Genomic DNA, 16280 nt, shown 5'->3' on the forward strand with positions numbered 1-16280 from the left:
ACAATAGAAAATATCCCACGGCACCTTATGTAGAAGAGAGAATATAAAGATGTAAATAAATCAAGTAAAGGACAAGCACTGAGCCACTGGGCAAGAGTTAGGAGGGGTGACTAATCAAAATAATGTGCACTTTGTGAAGATTTTTAAAGGTGCAGAGAAAGGTAGAGTTGGAGAGTTTAGACAGAGGTATCCAGAGAATAGGGGGGCTGAGTCACTGAAAGCCCTGCCACTAATGGCGAATGAATAAAAGGCAGAGTCGGAGGACCGAGGGCCGTGGAACAGGATAGAAAACTGGAGGAGATTGGAGAGACAAGATGGGATGAGGCCATGGAAAGACTTGAAGATGAGAAGAAATACTTAAAATTTAATGTGTTGTGGTAGACTGAGTCCCAGCCTGGGAAAAACAAATTAATGTCTGCAAGTGAGTCAAGGCTTTTATACCACACAGGAGCAGTGGAATCACATGAGGAATGCCTCTGATGTTATGGTATCACAAAAACATCTCAAAGGGAGGTCAGCGCCAACATGATATTTCCAGTACAGAGACTGACCAGGTGCTGATCTCCCCAGATGTGTGTGGAGGATGCTGTGTGTAGAAGATGAGGAGTGAAATTTACATGGTTAACAAAATGATCTTGATTGCAAAAATGAATGGAACTGAGTTTCACTTCTCAGTGAAACAACTGTACTTTAAAATATGTGACACTTCTAAACTGAGTGAGTCTCATTTCAAGTGAATGCAGGCGAATAGGCTAGCTGCACACTCCATTCTTGGCTGGTTGCCACGTCTCCACCAGGTGGAAGTTCCCTCTGGTTGTCATGGCTCCACCAGGTGAAAGTTCCTTCTGGTTGCCATGGCTCCGCCAGGTGAAAGTTCCCTCTGGTTGCCGGGGGCAAAGGTTGAGAAGTTGGAAGCAGCTCCGGCCTGTTTTGTGCAGCTGTGTTTGTGAGGAGTGCTTCAAGATTACAAGGAGGAGCTGGAAACAGCAGATGCCCAGAACACATCGTGTCAAGAATCAACACTAAAAGTAGGTGTAGATTACTGTTCTTTTCCCTTACTGAATTCCTTATTTTGAAATAAAGGGGAAATAATATTTAATGTTACTGTTGGATGTGATAATGTAACAGCTATAATACTGAACTATCAATGTCTTTTTTACAAACATGTTAGAAACAGATACAGTGAGGTTCTCTCTCCCAAGAGTGACACCTGCTCCTTTACCGTCTGTGATCAGTCACAAGTACTTGGTTACCTCAGCAACCTTTTTGCGTATTTTTTTTAAATGATGGTGCCTTTTCTAAGATAACCAATAAGGAAACATCTTTTTAGAGAGGCACATCTCATAAAGAAACTTAGAAACTTAAATAATAATGTTGTTACCGGTGTTGACTACACACTCCAGTCCCTGCAGTGCCCACCGGTCACCAAAGCTGTCAAGCATGGCAACAAACACCAGGTGCTCCTTGTTCAGAGTCACCTACATGGACAAGACCGTGGAAATGCAGCAGGCACCCAAAACAATACCCCTACAGGACACATCCACCTTTCATATATTCAGGCCAATTTAAATGGGTTATGTTACTAACCAGGAAGGTGAGAACTAGTACCAAGACCATGAAGGGATTGGGAATAAACATTAATATTGGATGGGAACAAGCGATGATTAAAGCAAAATCTAATGGAGGCAACTCAATAATGAGACATAGGGCCAGAATTTGAGGTTAAATATGGTTATCCAAACGTTGCTGTCCGAGTTGCACAACTCCACCTTCTGCCCCACATCTTGCTGGCTGGCTCACCATTGAAATGCATTGAAGGGCGTGAAGTTGCTGTACTTGCGCAGAAGGTATTAACTACACTCACTACAGAAAGTTAAGTCTTGTCCACTGTAGTGTAAATATCCTTTTAACAATGTGATATGTGTTAATTACTGCCAAACAAGTTCTCATGCACGGAAAATTACAAGTATGGAGTCTCATTTCTTCAGATTTTACTTGCTGATTTTAAATGTCAAATTTAAAATGTAAAAAATTACTTTTCCTTTCTGTCTCTTTTCTCTCTCTCTCTTAATCCAATCGTTCTTTCAATTGCTTTATCTCTCTTTCTGTATCTGATCTGACATTGAATTCACCCACTCTAATTTACACTTCCTTCTCAGACCTTGCACTGTTAATTTCACAATCCTTCAATCTGATGGTTAAGAAGATAGAGAGTTGCTCGACCTGTTCACTCAGGTCCCAGCTGTCCAGTTTCCCTTATCAGCTCACACCTTCAGCAAATTGCCACACAAGAAATTTAAAAACCTAAAGGTGCAAGGAGAAGTCTAACAACAGGTGCCATTAGATGTCCTGCTACAACAAATTATACCCCATTATTTCAGCAGGTGGTTCAAAAAATCATTCTTTGCTTTCAATTTATCTCAATTTGCATCAGAATGGCTGTTACTGATTTCTAATAGCTGTACAAATCACAATCCATAGTTATTTAGTCACAATTATTGGGAAATTCAGTTCAGTTCAGAGATACAGCACTGAAACAGGCCCTTCGGCCCATCGAGCCTGTGCCGACCATCAACCACCCATTTATACTAATCCTACACTAATCCCATATTCCTACCACATCCCCACCTGTCCCTATATTTCCCTACCACCTACCTATACTAGGGGCAATTTATAATGGCCAATTTACCTACCAACCTGCAAGTCTTTTGGCTGTGGGAGGAAACCGGAGCACCCAGAGGAAACCCACGCAGACACAGGGAGAACTTGCAAACTCCACACAGTCAGTACCCAGAATTGAACCTGGGTCATTGGAGCTGTGAGGCTGCAGTGCTAACCACTGCATCACTGTGCCGCCCAGTGCAACAGTGAACCCTGATTAAAATGTATGTTATAATACAAACACAGAAGTAAAAACAGAAATATAGGGACAGGTGGGGATGTGGTAGGAATATGGAATTAGTGTAGGATTAGTATAAATGGGTGGTTGATGGTTGGCACAGACTCGGTGGGCCAAAGGGCCTGTTTCAGTGCTGTATCTCTAAACTATACATGTCAGAAAACACTCATATTCAGTAAGAGTCTCATATGCAGAGTATGAACTCCCACTCAACTTCATGAACTGGGCTGAAAATTCTTAGTGTTTCTTTTGGTTTTATTCATTCTCCAGCAACAGATAACAAACATACAGAGGAAGCAGAGTTACCAAAAGCACAAATAAAGCTCCTCTGTTTAAACTAACAGCTTAAAGGGGTACATTTACGGAAACTCTGGTGGTAATTTTCAACCGCATGGTAACCTGGCAAAGCAGATTGCCCACTCATTGGAGAATCCACTCAATTATCATCCCTTTCCTGCTCTGTTCCCCTAATCTTGTCCCAAAGGAGCACAGATCAGATAATGCACCACAGAGGTCAACAAGCCTCATTCGCAGTGCTCCCAATTTTCCAAACTCATTCTTGTTGAGCAACACTTTTATTTATTTAGAGATACAGCACTTAAACAGGCCCTTCGGCCCACCGAGTCTGTGCCGACCAACAACACCCATTTATACTAATCCTACGTTAATCCCATATTCCCTACCACATCCCAACCATTCTCCTACCACCTACCTACACTAGGGGCAATTTACAATGGCCAATTTACCTATCAACCTGTAAGTCTTTGGCTGTGGGAGGAAACTGGAGCACCCAGCAGAAACCTACAAGGTCACAGGGAGAACTTGCAAACTCCGCACAGGCAGTACCCAGAACTGAACACAGGTTGCTGGAGCTGTGAGGCTGCGGTGCTAACCACTGCGCCACTGTACCGCCTCACTGTGCCGTGGCTTTGTGCCACGATGGAATTAAGAAATTATCATGTAGCACTAATGGAGGATTTTCACTGGTGTTTCAGACAGCAAAGGCTGTGTGAGGCCATCAAAGGGTTATGTGAGGATAGGAGAGGGTATGTGTGAGACTGGGAAAGGGTTGTGTGATAGGCTCAGGGGAAGGTTTGTCAGGGGAACAGTAATGTGATAGGCTATAGGAAGAGTTATGTGAGGGGATAATGACTGATGAATTGATTGCTTCACTTTTACAAGATACTATGCAGCTGCAGTTAATTTCGTACCTTGGGGTCTGTGGACTGGTTCTGGTGTTTGCTCAAGATGTTGATCATTCAGAGTTTCAAGAAGATGCAGAGCCTACTCATCCAAATAGGGTGAGAGCTTTTCTTGTACAGTTAAATATATTAGTAGCTTAAGTGTTCCAATATTCCATGGGTAACCCCTCATCAGGCTCTTGAATTTTGTAGAGCACCTCCTGTGAATATTTGAAAAGTAATACACTGACACTACAGCAGCTGGTAGTGAAACCTTCATGCCTGTTGAAATGGTAATTACTATCAATCACTAATAGAATTCAAAATCAGGAGCATGAACTCTGCCTGACATTTCACCCAGTCATAAAATCTTATCAGCTAACGCAACATAGATCATGGATTGAACCTGCAACCACCCTGGTCTTAATCACTTAATTACAAACCAGGGAGTGGATCACCCACTGAGTCATCAGGAAAACCATTCAAATGTCCTTTTACTGTTGTATTGGTACAGTATGAGATCTATTCCTTTGTGCTTGGTACACGACTATTAGTTGCCAGGAGGTGTATAAGATTAATCAAGAGGCTTGTATCTTTGGTCGTATCTTCTCAGTGTAAGAAAGTTCTCGGCAACATGCTGAGTATCTGAAATAAAAGCAAAATACTGCGGATGCTGGAAATCTGAAACAAAAACAAGAAATGCTGGAATCACTCAGCAGGTCTGGCAGCATCTGTGGAAAGAGAAGCAGAGTTAACGTTTCAGATCAGTGACCCTTCTTCAGAACTCTTCTGAAGAAGGGTCACTGACCCGAAACGTTAACTCTGCTTCTCTTTCCACAGATGCTGCCAGACCTGCTGAGTGATTCCAGCATTTCTTGTTTTTGTTGCTGAGTATCTGAGTTCACCATGAGGGAATGCCAAATGGTGGCTCTGCAATATTACAGTGATCCTAGCCCGAGCCATTGAATTACCCATAGACAAGAACTTTTTAAAGCACATAGCTGCACTTCAGTGCTATGCCCATCACTCCTCCATCAGATGTACTCTGCTTTTATTGTACTTTTTTCAGATAGTTTATAAGCCGCCAAAGCCTGTTGGTGATGTCTACTTTGTGGCCACCTTCGACACAGATGGTCTTGAAGGGTAAGTTTTCCTCCATGTTTGATCTCACCACCTGTGTAGGAACTGTCTATGTGGGTCAGTATGACTCTGTGATTAGTTTACCCGTGTGGGATTGCTCTGGCTGATTGAATCAATTGAGTTAAAAGAAGTGTAATGACACTATATTATTTGACTATTAAAGTACCAAACATTTGATCACTCAGATGAATGGGTTAGATGCAATTCAGAGTTGCTCTGTCTGATGCTAAGCAGGGTTCAGTGTAAAAGCTAGTTAGTACCCAGACCTCACTACAGCCTTGGTCCAAATGTGAAACTCCCTCCCTAACCTCACTGCGGATGTGCCGACATCACATGGGCTGCAGCAGTTCCAGAAGGTGGCTCACCACCACCTTATCAAGGGGAATCAGGGATGGGCAATAAATGCTGGCCTAGTCAGCAACACACACATCCCATGAATGAATAATTTAATTTTTTTTTAAAGTGCTCATGTGAGACCAAAATCAGTTATGGTTGAAGTTCCTTCCAGGATTGAATCCCCTGCTGACACTGTTTAAGCTGACACATGAAGGATAGCTACTTGGGTGAGGTGGTGACAGGCATGCAGCAGTCATGGAACTGTACCAATAAGGAGACAGGGTTTTCAGGAGATGAAGAAATAAGTGAGAGAAGATTTGAAATAATGAACACCAGGCTGAAAAACAATGTTTCTCCTCAAAATAATGTGGTCATTCTAGCTTGAAGGAATCTATAATTTCTGGCAACAAGGTGGGTGTCAGTAAAACATGGTTGTGATTGTTAATCTTTAAAGACTTAGGAAAATAGTTAACATTCTGGGCTCCTCCCATTGACATTATGGCCAAGAGTTTCTGTTTTGGGTGCATTCAGTAATCTAGGCACAAATTCCGCTCGAAATTGTGCTAGTTTTGAGAAGTGTTTTTCAGTAGCATTTTCATGGTTCGAACACCTCTCTCTGCTTCTCCATTGCCCTGGGGATACCGCAGTGAACTTGTAACATGGGCAAACCCATATGTTTCTACGAAATCTCTGAAGGCTTCATTCACAAATTGTGAACCATTATCGGAGATCACTAGAGCTGGAATGCCATGTGTGGCGAAAATGTCTTTTAATGATTTGATTATGGCTTCAGAACTCTGGCCAATTATTGGTTTGACTTCAACCCATCTGGAGCAATAGTCAATGACAATAAGGAAAATCTTCCATTTATGTTCAAACAGGTCCATTCCCAGGCGTTCCCATGGCCTGGACAGAAATGAAGACGACATCAGTGACTTTCTAGGTCTTGTCTAGTAGTAACGCATGCAATACACCTGGAAATCATCTTTCAATTTCCTTGGAAGGCCACCATTTTGAGTTTCTCGCTCTTGCTCTACACTTGGTGATTCCGAAGTGCCCTTGGTGTAGTTTCTCCAGGATGTCCAACCTTAAAGCCCTTGCAATAGCTAGTCTTTCGTCGTAGACTAGTAAATCATCGACAATAGTAAGATGGCTTCTTTGCTCATGATATTTTCTTAAAATTGGGTTATTAGGCATATATTCTGGCCAACCTTCTTGGCAAACCTTTCACTTTTTCAGACTTCGTCCTCTTTCTGTAGGTTTCTAATTTAGCGTAATCTTTGAGCAGTTGCTGGAAAATCTTCAGTTATAATTAAAGCAAAGACTTCCACTTCCTCCAGGATTGAGACATCTCCCACTTCAGGTATAGCAATTGATACCCTTGATAATGCATCAGCTGTTAACCTGCTGTTTCCTTGGGACATATTCAGTTGTTGTATCTCATTAGTCATAGTTGAAATCTCTGTACAATTGGGGGTAATTTTGCTAACTGCTTTGAATTAAATAATGTCACCAGTGGCTTGTGGTCAGTTTCGATCTTGACCTTCAGGCCCAGTACGTTGTCAGAAAATTTCTCACATGCCCATGATGCTGCTAATGTTTCCTTCTCATTTACTGCATACCTTTGTTCTGTTTATGTCAACGAACAAGAAGCAAAGTACAAAGGCTTGCACAGTGGCGCAGTGGTTAGCACCGCAGCCTTACAGCTCCAGCAACCAGGGTTCAATTCTGGGTACTGCCTGTGTGGAGTTTGCAAGTTCTCCCTGTGTCTGCGTGGGTTTCCTCCCACAAGCCAAAAGACTTGCAGGTTGGTAGGTAAATTGGCCATTATAAATTGCCCCTAGTATAGGTAGGTGGTAGGGAAATATAGGGACAGGTGGGGATGTGGTAGGAATATGGGATAAGTGTAGGATTAGTATAAATGGGTGGTTGATGGTCGGCACAGACTCGGTGGGTCGAAGGGCCTGTTTCAGTACTGTATCTCTAAAGAAAATCCATCTTCTTGAATCTGAAAGAAGACTGCACCTAATCCTGTTGCCAATGCGTCTGCTGCAATAATGGTCATTAGCTCTGGATCGTAGTGTGCTAATACTACTGATGAAGCTAACATTTCCTTGATCTTCTCGAAAGAATTTTTCTGACAATCTCCCCAGCACCAGGCATTGCTGCTCTTTAGCAGTTGTCATAAAGGCTCATTAACAGTGGCTAGATTTGGTAGGAATTTCCCTACCTGGATAACCATACCCATGAATCACTGTAAATCTGTTATGTTCTTTAGCTCTGGGAAATCCTCCATTGTCTTCGTCTTCTGTGGATCTATCTTGATGGCAGATCTATCAATTATGTGGCCAAGGAACCTCACTGTCGACTATGGGAATAAACACTTCTCATTTAATGTGAGACCAGCCTCTTGTAATCTGTGCAATATAGCTCTTACCCTTGTGTCGTGTTCTTCTCAGTTTGTTCCATGAATCAGAACATCGTCCATGTGGCAGATGATCCCCTCCAAGCCTTCCAGGATTCTTGACATCGTCCGCTGGAATATCTGTGGTGCTGGCGCAATATCAAATGGCAAGCTGTTGAAACACCATCTTCCGAAGGGTGCAATAAAAGTAGTTAACAATTTATACTCTTCCTCTAAAAGCAACTGCCAAAATCTTCTATCTGCTTCTAATTTAGTGAATATGGAGCTTTTTCCCAATTTGGCAAGGCTGTCGTCGGCTGCGCCAAAGGGTGAATTTCTCTTTCTACAGCTTCTCTCTGCTTCTCTATTGCCCTGGGGGTATCTTGGTGAACTTGTAACATGGGCAAACCCATACATTTCTATGAAATCTTTGAAGTCGAAGAGACTTAGTAGTTGGCAGGAAAAAAGACAGAGGCGCAAGGGGAGAGCCAACTGTGCAACAGCCCCAACAAACAAATTTCTCTGCAGCACCTGTGGAAGAGCCTGTCACTCCAGAATTGGCCTTTATAGCCACTCCAGGCGCTGCTTCACAAACCACTGACCACCTCCAGGCGCGTATCCATTGTCTCTCGAGATAAGGAGGCCCAAAAGAAAGAACAAAAGAATTGGAGTTGGGTAAGGTCCACACAAATTCTAATTGACCCGTTTGATTCCTTTACTGGAACCATCCCACAACACCACCTAGTGGGTTTAGTTACTGCAGAAATAACTCCTTGCTTTAGCATGGCATCAATTTCCTTCTTTATGTTTTCCAGGAATGGGTGTGGGACCTGTCTTGGTGTGAACAAATACCTCTGTAGCGTTTATCATGACCTCTCTTTCTCTTCTCTCACCTTCACCCTTTCCCAGTCTTCTGCACCGATTCATGGCTGAAGGGTTCTTGGGAGTGTGGGTAGTTGTGTCCTTAACCTCCTACCCATTTGCAACTCACATGGAGCCAACCCATTATGAAGTGGCATTTATTGACAGTTTAATAGTGCCAGTTGAGTAGCATTTCAGTAACATTTTCATGGTTTGAACACCTCTCTCTGCTTCTCTATTGCCCTGGGGGTATCTTGGTGAACTTGTAACATGGGCAAACCCATACATTTCTATGAAATCTTTGAAGGCTTCATTAGTGAATTGTGGACCATTTTTGGAGATCATGAGTGCTGGAATGCCATGTGTGGTGAAAATATCTTTTAATGATTTGATTATGGCTTCAGAACTCTGGTCAATTAATGGTTTGACTTCAACCCATCTGGAGTAATAGAAAATCAGTGGCGCAGGGGCGGCACAGTGGCGCAGTGGTTAGCACCGCAGCCTCACAGCTCCAGCGAACCGGGTTCAATTCTGGGTACTGCCTGTGTGGAGTTTGCAAGTTCTCCCCGTGTCTGCATGGGTTTCCTCTGGGTGCTCCAGTTTCCTCCCACAAGCCAAAAGACTTACAGGTTGGTAGGTAAATTGGCCATTATAAATTTCCCCCAGTATAGGTAGGTGGCAGGGAAATATAGGGACAGGTGGGGATGTGGTAGGAATATGGGATTAATGTAGGATTAGTATAAATGGGTGGTTGATGGTCAGCACAGACTCGGTGGGCCGAAGGGCCTGTTTCAGTGCTGTATCACTAAACATAAACAAAATGACAGTAAGGAAAATCTTCCATTTATGTTCAAACAGGTCCATTCCCAGGCGCTCCTATGGCCTGGACAGAAGTGAAGACAACATCAGTGGCTTTCTTGTATTCTTGTCTGGTAGTCGCGCATGTGATACACCTGGAAATGATCTCTTCGATTTCCTTGGAAGGCCACCATACTGAATTTCTCACTCTTGCTCTGCCTCTTTGTTGAGAGTAATGTGATAGTCTGTTTTTAATTTTCCCAATCCTTCATATAATTTGGGGAATTCAGCTCTAAAATCGCTGAGCTGTTTCTCTTGTCCCTTGATCTCTTTCACCCTGCATCACAGCTGTAAGGCTAGTGAACAGACTTATGGCTCTTTATGACATATAGGGTTTCTGGAATTGCGTTATTTCTGTGTGTTAAAGTTGCTTGTATTTCTCCGAAAACCTTAATTGAACTCCTCCCAGCCTGTATAATTGCTGGTTTTCCTAAGCTTTTCTTTCCTCAGCCATGGTGTTTGTTGGATAGGACAGAAACTGTTGCTTCTGTATCTAACCTGAAGTTGGTTTTATTTTTCCCCTCGAAGATTTCTGCTTCCCAGCAATTTTCATTTGTCTCTTGCACTTCCCCAAGGAAGGGAGTACTGATCATCTGTTTTTCTTTTATTTCATCTATTTTTTTGCTAGTCTGCAGCATTTGTTTCCTGCTGTGACAGAACTGCTGAAAGTGCCCCCTGTTCTTGCATCAGAAATGATTTTCCCGCCCAGTGCCCCTTCCGGCCACACCTACTGCAATTTAGTGCTGCTGCCTGTAGATGTCTTTCCTGCCTCTTGGGTTTTCTGCCGTCATTATTCACTTTCTTCACCACAAACTCAATTGATCCTAGAATTTTCGAGGTTGGACTGCCCCAATCCCCCAAATTAGTCGTCAATTATATTTTCGGACCTCTGCCTGCCGGCTCAAGAGAATGGCATTTTGCAAAGTCAAATCCTCTTTCTGACAGCGCTTTGTCTATGACCCCGATGCTATTCTGTCCTGAATCAATTCTTCTCACAAGCTCCTGTAGTTGCAATTCTCTGCTATTTTATATGGATCATTCATGAATGAATCAATGTTTTTGGGTGCGTTTGTTGAATTTTGTCCTTTCAATGATAACATTCTTTCTGATCTTAAAATATCCCTCCAAGGCTTTTATTCCTTCACCATACAGGGTTTCTTTCTCATCGATCCGCAAGGTAATTAAAATGTCATCCTCACTCTCTCCCATGGCGTAAAGTAAAACACTGGCCTATTCCCTGTCTGGTCGTGCTGCTAGACCCAACACAGAACAGTACCTGTCGAATCTTCGAATCCAACTCGGCTATGCATTGGCTTGGTTGGGCCCCACCGCTCGCTTGAAGCTCTCTGGTAAGGATATCAACTTTTCTATGCTTCTCTCAGATGTTTTCGATATCTTCTATCTTTACCCTACAAAAGTCATTTTTATTGCTGCCACCATATACTATACTGGTCAGTGTGCTGTTAATATTAGGTGAGAATAGTAGAGTTTGGGTCAAAGTAAAGGCAATTATTTACAGGGTTGTTAACTCTAAGGCATCTACATTAACACTGAGCAACATGAGATTCAGACTCGTGACATCACATCCTGTGATGATGCTTAAGGTCTATATACATAACCTACCCAGCAACAGCTTATGTACATTATACTACAATTCTCAGGCAACTTTGCACGTTGTCAGGTAGGTGCCACTATTGTAGCTGTACTGGAACAGCTTGGCTAGGGCCATGGCTAGTTCTGGAGCACAAGTCTTCAGTACTATCGGATGTTATCAAGGTCCATAGCCTTGACTGTATCCAGTGCCTTCAGCCCTTTCTTTATATCACGTGGAGTGAGTTGAACTGGCTGAAGACTGATGCTGGGGACCTCAGGAGGAGGCCAAGATAGCAACATAGCAGCAGGCGTAGGCCAGTCAGCCCATCGAGCCTGCCCCGCCATTCAAAATGATCATGGCTGATCATCCACTTCAATGTCTTTTTCCCACACTATCCTCATATCCCCTTATGTCATTTGTATTTAGAAATCTGTCAATCTCTGCTTTAAACATACTCAATGACTGAGCTTCCACAGCCCTCTGGGGTACAGAATTCCAAAGATTCAAAGCCTCTGAGTAAAGAAATTTCTCCTCATCTCTGTCCTATGTGACTTCCCCCTTATTTTGAAATTGTGTCCCCTGGTTCTAGACTCCCCAACCAGGGGAAACATCTTATCTGCATCTACCCTGTCTTTGCCTTTATGTATTTTGTAGGTTTCAATGAGATCACCTCTCATTCTTCGAAACTCTAAAGAATACAGGCCCAGTTTCCCCAATCTCTCTTCATAGGACAGTCCTACCATCCTGGGAACAAGTCTGGTGAACCTTCGTTGCACTCCCTCTATGGCAATAATATCCTTCCTAAGGTAAGGTTGGGCGGCACAGTGGTGCAGTGGTTAGCACTGCAGCCTCACAGCTCCAGCGACCCGGGTTCAGTTCTGGGTACTGCCTGTGCGGAGTTTGCATGTTCTCCCTGTGACTGCGTGGGTTTCCGCCAGGTGCTCTGGTTTCCTCCCACAGCAAAAGACTTGCAGGTTGATAGGTAAATTGGCCATTATAAATTGCCCCTAGTTTAGGTAGATGGTAGGAGAGTGGTAGGGATTAATGCAGGATTAGTATAAATGGGTGGTTGTTGGTTGGCACAGACTGGGTGGGCCGAAGGGCCTGTTTCAGTGCTGTATCCCTTCTAAAAACAAACTGCACACAGTACTCCAAGTGCAGTCAAACCAAGGTTCTATACAATTGAAGCAAGACTTTGCTACTCCTGTACTCAAATCCTCTTGCGATAAAGGCTAACATACCATTAGCCTTCCTAATTGCTTGCTGCACCTGCATGTTAGCTTTCAGTGACTTATTGACAAGACACCCAGGTCCCTTTGTACATTTACACTTTCTAATCTCTTACCATTTAAGAAATACTCTGCACATCTATTCCTCCTACCAAAGTGGATAACCTCACATTCTTCCACATGATATTCCATCTGCCATGTTTTTGCCCACTCACTAAGTCTGTCCAAATCCCCTTGAAGCCGCTTTGCATCTTCCTCACAATACACATTCCCACCTAGTTTTGTGTCTTCCACGAACTTGGAAATACTACATTTGGATGTAGTATCATGAGATGGACCATCATCTCGGCACTTCTGGCTGAAAATGGTTGCAAATCTTCAGTCTTTCTTTTGCACTGATGTGCTGGGCTCCGCCATCATTGAGGATGGCAATGTTTATGCAGCCTCAAGTTGTTTAATTGATTTAATTAATTGGATTGATTACTTCCATCCCAAACATGCTGCTTCCGCTGTTTAGCATGCATGTCGTCCTGTGGTTGTAGCCACACCAGCTTGGCACCTTATTTTTGGCCTGGTGCTGCTCCTGGCGTACTCTTCTACACTAATCATTGAACTAGGGTTGGTCCCCTGGCTTGATGGTAATGGTAGAGGGATATGGTGGGCTGCTATTCTGGCTGAGATCAGCTAACTCAGTGCAACCAAGCACCAAACCTTGGACTTTCTGGTCTGCGGGGACATAGTGTAATATAGGCAACAAAGCTATCGAGGGAATCATACAATTCACTGAACATTTCAACAGTCTGGAAACACATTTCTTCCCAGATCTGGAAAACAAAGCATTTTATTCATCCATTCTTCTTCTCTTCTTTGGCCTCCTTGTCTCGAGAGACAATGGATAAGCGCCTGGAGGTGGTCAGTGGTTTGTGGAGCAGCGCCTGGAGTGGCTATAAAGGCCAATTCTAGAGTGACAGACTCTTCCACAGGTGCTGCAGAAAAAATTGATTGTCGGGGCTGTTACACAGTTGGCTCTCCCCTTGCGTGTCTGTCTTTTTTCCTGCCAACTGCTAAGTCTCTTCGACTCGCCACACTTTAGCCCCGCCTTTATGGCTGCCCGCCAGCTCTGGCGATCGCTGGCAACTGACTCCCACGACTTGTGATCAATGTCACAGGACTTCATGTCGCGTTTGTAGACGTCTTTAAAGCGGAGACATGGACGGCCAGTGGGTCTGATACCAGTGGCGAGCTTGCTGTACAATGTGTCCTTGGGAATCCTGCCATCTTCCATGCGGCTTACATGGCCAAGCCATCTCAAGCGCCGCTGACTCAGTAGTGTGTATAAGCTGGGGATGTTGGCCGCCTCGAGGACTTCTGTGTTGGAGATACGGTCCTGCCACCTAATGCCAAGTATTCTCCGGAGGCAGTGAAGATGGAATGAATTGAGATGTCGCTCTTGGCTGACATACATTGTCCAGGCCTCGCTGCCATAGAGCAAGGTACTGAGGACACAGGCTTGATACACTCGGACTTTTGTGTTCCGTGTCAGTGCGCCATTTTCCCACACTCTCTTGGCCAGTCTGGACATGGCAGTGGAAGCCTTTCCCATGCGCTTGTTCATTTCCGCATCTAGAGACAGGTTACTGGTGATAGTTGAGCCTAGGTAGGTGAACTCTTGAACCACTTCCAGAGCGTGGTCGCCGATATTGATGGATGGAGCATTTCTGACGTCCTGTCACATGATGTTCGTTTTCTTGAGGCTGATTGTTAGGCCAAATTCGTTGCAGGCAGACGCAAACCTGTCGATGAGACTCTGCAGACACTCTTCAGTGTGAGATGTTAAAGCAGCATCGTCAGCAAAGGGGAGTTCCCTGATGAGGACTTTCCGTACTTTGGTCCATTAATGCTTATTTTTCAACACTTATAGTCCTATGAGAGGGTCTTTCTTTCACAATTTCTTCTCCCAATCAAAGTGGCTCTGAGGATCTTGTTAGTCTTTTATGAAGAGGTTTTGGGCTGTTCTGCCCCATTAACTGGTAAATAATGTGAAAGGTGGGATGTTCTGTAGATGACTGATTACAAAACTGAAGTGTCATGGCAGGGTGGTTTATCAACAAGCATATAATGGCGGGACAGTGATTTACACAATGCAATTCTCCAAATGGCAAGTTTCCAGTCTGCTCCTTGAATTGGGGAGTAGGTTCTGAGTGGAGATTATGTCTGATAAAAAAACTGTTGGGGATGGGGGGGAATATTGGTCGGTAAGCCAACCAAAGACCAGTGCTGCACACTTCAAGGAGGCTGGCTAAAGAGCAACAGGCAGAGCTAGGGGAGGTCTCAGTATTCCGGGGAACATACACTGTGGTTTCCACACAACAGATAAAAGATTTGACATTCCTTTCTTCAGGTGGGTAAAGTCTGAAGCAAAAACGGATGGCACTAATGACACCAGATATGACGGTAAGATATTATCTTTTCTCTGTGAAATACAAGAGGAGTCTTAATGAAAACTAATTTGTGCTTTACCTCTGGTTCTTTAGATCATGTGGAAGCATGGTTACATTTTAAACAAGAAAACTTTATAACATCCTCATTTGATGATCCATCACTGCACTCAAGCTCTCAAAGTAGTTAATGCTATGTACATACATATCTACAGGCAATTGTTCGACCTGTACACTAGCTGTGTGCTTGGAGTCAATATCTAAGATAGTTTGTTTAGCAAATCAATTCATCTTTCTAGACTGAAAATATTCTGTCCTCATCTGTGATTGAAACCATTTGATGTTGTTTTTCCACAATTTGACCATGAAATCCACTTTCCACTGGTGAGAGTCAAACAACAAAGCACGGTCCAAACCTTCTTGAGAATTTTCTCCAATTTTTTTCCTCCGCTCCTGAGCATTTTAACTTACACTGGAGTTCAATTCCAGAGGCACCAACAGCCTTTGTTACTTCATGGTAATTTGCCATTTTTCATGTATGAGCCTAAACAGTAATTATAGGCAATGGAAACCATGGGTAATTTGTAATGTGTATGTGATACTGTATTGTATGGCGCAGTGTGTGTATGACATTACTGAATGGTGCAGTTTGTATATACTGTATTGTATGGTACAGTGTGTGATATTATAATATTGTACCCCAACATAAATCTGGGAGATTATACTGTATGGTATAGTATGCAATACTGTATAGTACTGTGTGTAATCATAGAATCACAGAAATTTCCAGCCGGCCGACAAGCCATCCAACCTAATCCCACTTTCCAGCTGTTTGTCTGTAGCCTTCTAGGTTACGGCACTTCAAGTGCATATCCAAGTACTTTTTAAATGTTATGAGGGTTTCTGCCTCTACCACCCCTTCACGTGGTGAGTTCCAGATCCCCACTACTCTCTGGTGAAAAAATTTCCCCTTGAATCCCCTCTTACCCTAAATCTATGCCTCCTGGTTATGCACCCCTCAACCAAGGGGAATAGGGCCTTCCTATCCACTCTATCCAGACAACAACAACTTATATTTACATTACGCCTTCAACATAATAAAATGCCCCAACGTGCTTTATAGGAGTATTATAAAACAAAGTCTGACACTAAGCCACAAAACGAGATATTAGATCAGATGACCAAAAGCTTGGTCAGAGAGGTTGGTTTTAAGGAGTGTCTTAAAGGAGGAAAGCGAGGGTATTCCACAGCTTGGGACCTAGGCAACTGAAGGTGCGGCCACCAATGGCCAATTAACTGCCACTTAAGGGCCTCCTCCTACCACTGCTGGTATATTACCA

General features: G+C 43.4%; 1 protein-coding gene across 5 annotated transcripts in view; it reads left to right on the top strand.

Moving 5' to 3' along the window:
• The first annotated feature begins 881 nt into the window (after positions 1-881).
• The window catches only part of si:ch211-274f20.2 (calnexin), a 45758-nt gene continuing 30359 nt past the window's right edge, over positions 882-16280 (top strand). Inside the window, exons 1-4 of one of the 5 annotated variants that reach the window (XM_068047626.1) lie at positions 882-1028; positions 4082-4200; positions 5150-5223; positions 14904-14956. In XM_068047626.1, coding sequence (XP_067903727.1) covers positions 4087-4200; positions 5150-5223; positions 14904-14956 — 241 coding nt within the window. In that variant the 5' untranslated portion in view covers positions 882-1028; positions 4082-4086. Of the gene's footprint in view, positions 1029-4081; positions 4201-5149; positions 5224-6437; positions 6701-14903; positions 14957-16280 lie in introns of all 5 variants that reach the window. The other 4 variants (XM_068047624.1, XM_068047627.1, XM_068047625.1 and 1 more) reach the window with 4 other exon arrangements.

Source organism: Heterodontus francisci, chromosome 15 (assembly GCF_036365525.1).
Source record: "Heterodontus francisci isolate sHetFra1 chromosome 15, sHetFra1.hap1, whole genome shotgun sequence".
Lineage (NCBI taxonomy): Eukaryota > Metazoa > Chordata > Chondrichthyes > Heterodontiformes > Heterodontidae > Heterodontus > Heterodontus francisci.